The sequence below is a fragment of the Mixophyes fleayi genome, chromosome 2 (assembly GCF_038048845.1).
Source record: "Mixophyes fleayi isolate aMixFle1 chromosome 2, aMixFle1.hap1, whole genome shotgun sequence".
Classification (NCBI taxonomy): domain Eukaryota; kingdom Metazoa; phylum Chordata; class Amphibia; order Anura; family Limnodynastidae; genus Mixophyes; species Mixophyes fleayi.
Window position 1 is genome coordinate 161,053,611 of NC_134403.1, and position 7,793 is coordinate 161,061,403.

At 36.0% G+C, this 7,793-nt stretch overlaps 1 protein-coding gene across 2 annotated transcripts; it reads left to right on the top strand.

Annotated features, from left to right (window-relative positions):
- The first annotated feature begins 2,325 nt into the window (after positions 1-2,325).
- Positions 2,326-7,793, top strand: PCNP (PEST proteolytic signal containing nuclear protein). 2 transcript variants are annotated; one of them, XM_075194891.1, is made up of 5 exons: positions 2,326-2,429; positions 2,895-3,115; positions 3,514-3,588; positions 4,676-4,731; positions 7,204-7,793. In XM_075194891.1, exons 1-5 carry the CDS (start codon positions 2,402-2,404, stop codon positions 7,322-7,324), a joined length of 501 nt encoding a protein of 166 aa, XP_075050992.1. In that variant the 5' UTR covers positions 2,326-2,401; the 3' UTR covers positions 7,325-7,793. The 2 variants fall into 2 exon arrangements, with proteins under 2 accessions (XP_075050992.1, XP_075050991.1); XM_075194890.1 differs by having other exon boundaries at positions 2,335-2,441.

Genomic DNA, 7,793 nt, shown 5'->3' on the forward strand with positions numbered 1-7,793 from the left:
TTATTGAATAAAAAATTGTGATAACAAAATGTCATACAGAAAATGCAAAACGGTTTTCTTAAATCCAGAATAAAAACAGAAATGGTCATAGCATACTCACATAATGGGAAGGATAGAATATATGGTCAATTCAGTAAAAATACTCAGCCCCAGATTTTTCTAGTCATTTCTTTATTTATTTGCCCATGTACCCCCCCCCCCCCCCACTCTGTGACATCATAGCATGAGGTGTGCTTATCTATTTATAACTGTCTAATTGCCATTTTCCTCAAACATGCTTCTAGTAATGAGGATTAAAAATAGTATAACTTTTTTTTTGCGGAATATAGCAGAGATATGACATGAAGTCCACTAAACAGTATGATTTTTCCACATACATGGATAGGAAACATTATATTATAAGAATTCTTTAGGTAGGTTACAGTGTTTGCTAACCTATGACACTCCAGGTGTTTGTGAAACTACAAGTCCCAGCATGCTTTGCCAATATATAACAGCTTATTTCTGGAAGGATATGCTGGGACTTGTAGTTTCACAACACCTGGAGTGTCACAGGTTAGCCAACACTGGTATATTATATCTATAGCTTATTTATGTGGCTGGTATCTATTGATGACATGTTTCATGTGGCTAGTACCCCTTGTTGCAAAACTGTACAGAGATCCACAAGCGTGGATAATGAAAAGTTTTGTTTTTATATATTTTCCCTATAGGAAATATACTTGTACTTTATGGTCATTTTAACCAAATTAATTTTTCCAATCATTTAGCATCTGTGAGTTGTGGATCGTATGATCCACAACTCACAGATGCTAAATGATTGTGACATCAGCCATCTCCGAGAAAGCAATTCAGGATAGGTGACAGAAAGCAGGCCAACAAAGCATACATCACCATACATTAACCCCTTGTTTACTTGGTGATTTCATATGTTATCTAAAACCACATATGACAATATGTATCTATTATTTTCCTAATTATCTTGATTAGGTCATAATCATGGAATGAAGTAATTCCATAATATTATTATTGGCTTACTGTTAGCCCAGTACTTGAGATGACCAAATCAATCTATACTAAAGTTGAAATTCATACACATTTCTTAAATTCAAGTTCAACAAATTTCTGAGTCAACCTTTATATCCACTGAAATAAATATCAGTGGAGACTTGGGTTCAGGTTGTTGTAATATAGTTTATTGTATTTGTACCAGAAAATTGTCATTCTTATTTGAGTGGGAAAAAAAATATTACTTTAGGTGTTGGTCAGATTATTGGCATATTTTTTTACGTAAACATATATTTTACATCAATTGGGATGGAAAATGTTGCACTGTGGGAGGAAACTGGAGCACCCTGAGGAAACCCACACAAACTGGGGGCACATACAAACTCCACACATATAGGGCCCTGTTCAGAATGGAACTCATAACCCCAGTGCTGTGATGCAGCAATGCTAACCAGGTTAAAAGGCAAAGTCTGTAGTTTCCAAGTTAGTGGAAATGCCAAACCATCCCACAGCTATTTAGGTGGACGGTTCCTCTTCCAGATACTGCTGCCGTCAAGATGGTCTTTTTAAAGAGCTTATTTTCTTATCTCTGATATATGCTGCTATCCCCTAGTTCAGTGTTGGCTAACCTGTGAAACTACAAGTCCCAGCATGCTTTTCCAGCTTATTGCTGGAAGAGTATGTTGGGACTTGTAGTTTCACAACACCTGGAATGTCACAGGTTAGCCAACACTGCCCTAGTTATAAATAGAGGAATACTTAAAATTACCGTTTGGGGGGATATGGGACATGTTAAATAGGCCCCATTATCAACTGTGAACCTTATTCATACGCTGGCCTTAAGATTAATTATGCTATAAATTCTTCAATATTAAATATTACACTGATCTTAAGAGAGATATATTTTTGACCTATGTACTATATTCATAAACTAACATTATAAAAATGAACACCAGTGCATTAAGCATTTATATTCTTTATGTCTGCTAAAGATGCAGATTTATAAAAAAAAAAACACTATCATGGCTCTTCTAACAGTTCGAGTTGTCACTGACAACTTGTCAGTAATAAAAACTAAAAACATAAGAACAACTGACTCCAACAGCAGAAAGTGTAATTAATGAGTGAGGGTATCTGAGCTGATTACTCCCTAAACACCTTTCACTGCAGGATCAAAAGCTTCAGTTATCATGTTTAGATGTGTTCATTTAGTATTGGCTTCTTACAATAAAGCTTTTTGAAGAAAAAAAACAACGTGACAATAGAGAAAACGTAATTTTGAAAGTACTTAGACTTTCTAGATTACACCGCAGTTTCTCTATGATTCTGCGCCGAGGGGGAGGTTGGGCTTTTGGAAACTGACGTCATGGGTGTCTAGCTAGCGCTAAAAAAGATGGCGGACAAGAAGGAGCGACAAGGAGGTGATATGGAAAGTGTGTGATTAAAAGATATAACTAGGGATGTCTGTGCTTTTTGCAGTATCACCCAGGCTGTTTGTATTAATGTGCATGTAAGACTGTCTCTGTGTGATAACGTAGTAGAGCTCGGTGTTCTCATATATGCGGGTGCTCGCCATAACCATACGCTGTTCGTATAATCATACAGTACCAGGGTATGCACAGCGTACTGCAGTGTATTGCCATCTTCTCACTATGCTCATGATTTATCTTGTATTATGTTATTAAATGCACTGTATTTACAATTAATATGTAAGTATGTGAATTGCCTTCTGGCTACATAGCAGTCTCACCTTGTAAATATATTGGTGTGGGTTTTTTGCCTACACTGTTACTAAGGCGCATTTTGGTATTTTTTGTGGTTGCTGTTCCCATCATTCAGCTCAGTAACAAAATGCTCATCTTGGTAAGTTGTTTCAACTTCACCAGGACCAGAAGAAGAGGCAGAAAATACAGTGAAAACTAAGACTGTTTCTTCCAGCAATGGAGGGGAAAGCTCAAGTCGAGGTGCTGAGAAACGATCAGCAGATAAGTTATCGGAGGAGCCCAGCACCCAGCCTTGTCCGATCAAAGTATCCAAGATTGGCTTTGCAATAGGAGGTCAGCCTGGGAAGAAACAGCCCTCCATATCGATCAAGCTTGGTGCCACTGTACGTAGGATATGAAATTTTACTCCATCAAAGTGCATTTTTGTGTAATGCTTGAATGAAATGATACTCTTTGCCTTAACCGTCTTTGTGTTCTGTGTTCTTAAAATATAGCTATCTTCTGTAAAATAAATAAATTATATATCACACAAACAAATACACTCAAGGTCACATTATAATAATTATATTGCAACTGCCTAGTCACAAAAGTATAAAATAATACAATAGCTGTTTGATATTTTTTTCTTTTTATATACTTTCACTAAATATGTAATGTATAGTACAGTATGTTTGTGTATATATATATATATATATATATATATATATTTGTTGCTGTTAATACATGGTTAAAAAATGTTTAATGATGTTTTTTTTTTGTTTTTTGTTTTTATTATTTAAAGAAACCCAAGGATCCTCCTCCTGCCGTTGCTCCAAAAAAGAGCTCAGTAGCAGCAGCATTTAATGATGAGGATGATGTAAGTAACAAGAATAAACCTCAATATTATCCTCTTTTACTTCTTCATATCATATCTACAAAACATATTTATTTGAAAAATTTACAGTACATCTAATTTTAATCAGTGCCAGGCTGTACGCCTTTATATAGCTAAACTGTGCATCGGGGGAACCGTTACTTGATTTCGATGTCTAATAACTAACCAGTCATTGATTGCTCTGCGCTGGTACTCTGATGTCCTAATATTGAGTATAGTGTACATAGTTGCAGAGTTTGACTTTCCTTGGAATTTACCTGTCATGCAGTTTTGAAGACTCTATCATTAATAGTACAGCATGAGTAAAAGGCTAATTGCAAAAGTTATTCATTCTTGAGAAAAATCAACTGTAGAACTGCTGCTCTGCCATAAATGCCTTAGACATTTCTTAAGTTAGCTGTACTCATGCGCTGAAAGCTGGTAGATCTTATAAGGAGCACTGGGAACATGCTCCTGCCAGGAAATAGGCTGTCAACACTGCCCTAAATACTCACACAGTAAATGCAACATGTTTAATCATATTTCTCATGTTGTTCAGATATGTGACCCTTATGAATGGAAGATAACCTCTTTGGTATCTGTTACTGACAATTCTCCATGCATACCTGAAATAATTTGAAATACAAGCTGCACAGTTCCAATCTGTTTATCTAAATACCTCATACAATATTAGTTGTATGCAGAATTCTCCAGACAGTCCTATCTAGTTCTAGTACATTATTTTCACAGCTCTTGAAGCTTAGTCTAGATTTTACAACACCAAGCAAAGCACTGTACATATAACGCCAGCAATGCAAGAAAGCGAAAAGCAATGTAGTAAAATTTGCAGGAGGACATATGCAAACCACAAGTTGAAGTCATCTAAAGGTGTTAAAGCTTCCCTTTCATTCTGTGTTTGTCGCACATTATGTTGAGTGCATGACACTTGTACAACATTTATCTGTGTCCTGCAGAAGTAGAGGACAGATAGGAGATGTGTATCTGTTAGGACATTTATATCACTGATCTTTATTGATGTTAATTTAAATATACAAACTTTCTTATTGGCTGTGGCTTTTGTGATGTGCAGAGTGAGCCTGAAGAAATGCCACCGGAGGCAAAGATGCGGATGAAAAATATTGGAAGGTAATTTATCTGTCATATGTCTGGAATACTACACCCCTTCCTTTTCAGAAAATGTGTGACTTAATGATAGATCATTGTACAATACGGTAGACATCTTTTCTAGTATGTATGATTTGGGACTAAAATTTATTGAGGAGGAATATTTGGACTTCTGCCCTAGGGCTAATTGATTAGTGATTCTGTATTATAAAATGTTATAAATGGCTTGTAGTAATGTTATATGTATGTATACTATAGTACAATTCTCATGTTAAAGGAAAAACTTCTTTTTAAAATAGTGCAAGCTGCCCTTTACTTCTATTTATGAAATCAAAAATGTCATACTGGCTGGCATGAGTGTTACATTCTTAGCCGTTGCTGACTTGCTGTTCACATAATATTTCCCCATAGTACGCAATATTGTTCTGTTACTATTGAGAATAGAGTAGTTTTTGGTGTACTACAGGCTCTATCTTGTTATGTTTACTGAACCTGGCTATAAAGCAGTTTAAATACATCACTTTTATAAATATTAACTTATAAAGCTGGGGAATAAGAATTAGTAGAAAGTACATCAACTGTACATAAGAAAAGTAACTGCACTGTACATTTAGTCAGTATTGAAAATTAGGCACTTTTCCAAGGACAAACATTTCTAAGGATACATGGATACATTTTCAAAACCTGGGACAGAACTTGGAATTGAGAGGAAATTGTTTTTTTTTGTTTTTTTTACACATGCAAATGGATATGACTTTAAAAATCATAGTTCCAAGTGAGTCCATATCCATTTGCATTCTTACTTGTGTTGCAGATGGTTGTGTTTTTTTGAACACTAGCTATATCGTTTTCATGTGTTTTGCTGCTTTTCAGCGCATTTGAAAGCATACAATTATCTCTACAATGCCAGTATACACACAAGTAAAAATGCATAATAACCCCATACATGTCTGAAATGTTTCTACTAGCGTTAAAAAAACAAAAAAACGCATATCAGACACCAGTGGGTGTGTAGGCTAACAGTATTTACAGTTTCTACAAACAGTAGATTTAACATGGACACAGTTATATGTTCATCAGGAGGTAAAGGTAGAGCTTTTCAAAATGGTGAACATAGCGCAGTGTAAACTGCCTGTGACTATGTACCCTTAAGTTGTCTTATTTGAAATGGGTATTAATAAGGTACACAAATGTTTCACAAACCCAACTGAAAATAGATATCTCTGTGGGTGGATTGTGATTTTTTCCTATAATCATAATACGTCTGGTCTTTGACCATATAAAATTACAGTAAGGGGCATTTACAGAACTGCAGGCCTGCTCTACAATTTTGTTCACGTCATGCACCTATATTTATGCAGATGCACCAGATTTTACACAACATGCATAAAGCTTTGTAATCAAAATGGCTTTGTTTGAAGACATCCAAAATTTTGCACATTCTCCAAAAGAAGTTGAAGAGAGTGGATAACTTATCCATCCTCACCCCCACTCTCCTGCAAAATATATTTTTGTCAGCAGCCAAATAACCTGTCAGTGTGTTTTTGGACTGCAGAAGGATGCTGGAGCACCAACGCAACTCGGGGTGAACATACAAACTCAATATGGATGGTATCCTGGTTAAAATTTAACCAATGGTCACAGTGCTGTGAGACAGCAATAACTAACCACTCTACCACCATGCTGCATCACATTGCTAGTGACTGCCTGTATTCATATCTTACATCTGCACAATATTCACTATATATTCTGTTACTTTCACAGTAGGGGCATTTATGAAAACTGGTCAGCAGATAACTTAAAAAATGCTGTAGTCCATAGCAACACAACAGATTATTTATTTTCTCCATTTGCAGTAGGGGAACACAAATAATGGCTTATAGTCCACCCCATTTAATTCTGCCACAAAATTCAATTACCTTAGTGGTCCATATTTGTATGTGCAAAATGACAACCAAATCTCCTGTAGGACCATCCAACCTCCTCTGTTGCACCTTCTGGGGGAAAGACCTAAGTGATGCTAGGGCCTGAATCATTGCTCAATATATAGACAGGTTTTTTTCTACCTCCGCATGCTTGCACAGGAGATTCCATGAGTGCAGCAAATGCATGCATCCCAATAGCCACCATGGGCCAGATTCCCCTGTTGGTCCATTGAAGGCCTTCAGGACTTACACTCTTTAAAGCTCAAGCTCCCTTCCTCCTCCAATTAATCTCTTCAGGAGTCTTTCAGATAAGTCAATGGAGGATCTTTCCTTAGGAGAGTGAGACTATGGATGATGACAATGGGGCAGAAAATAAGTCTGCACCATTGGAATCCAACAAGTCTTTTCCAGCCATGAAATCTGTTGACTATATTATTTGGACAGAGCTTCCTTTTCTGAACTCTTCAGTATGTTGTGATCTGGTTAAAGCAAATTTTATGTGAAATAGTTTTATGATTTCTTAGTGCCTTTCTACCACTAATGTTTGCTAATTTCATGGACTTTCCAGAGATACACCGACGTCTGCGGGACCAAATTCATTCAATAAAGGCAAGCATGGCTTTTCAGACAGCCAGAAACTGTGGGAGCGGAATATTAAATCTCAGCTAGAACGTGTTCCAGATGACTGAAATATTTAAAGGGCATATGGGATGATCTGACATTTTTTTCTTCCTTTTTATGGATGGATACCTTTGCAATTGGAACAAGTTATGGTGTTTTTGTTTTTTTGTTTTGGAGGTTTTTTCTTTTTTTTAAGGAACTTCTATGGCACAGAAATAAATTTGACAGAAATTATTATTGTTTTGTTTCCAGTTTCCAGGTATTATGCTGTTTTTGTCTGTAGTTTTTAATTACCGTAAGTGAGAATAAACGCAATTGATTTGTCCATGGAGGTGTGTACACTTGTTTTTAGCCACAATTTTCCTTGACAAATTTGGAGAGATTTCTGTTTTGTGGAAAAATACTTTTTTATCAAATTTTGAAACAAGATTATTATGGATCAAATTTAAAAATTCTGCAGTATTTTCCATATTGTAGTTCAGTGTCATTCATATCTGCTGCAGTATGTCATTAAAGGCACAGGACATTGTCTGAAAA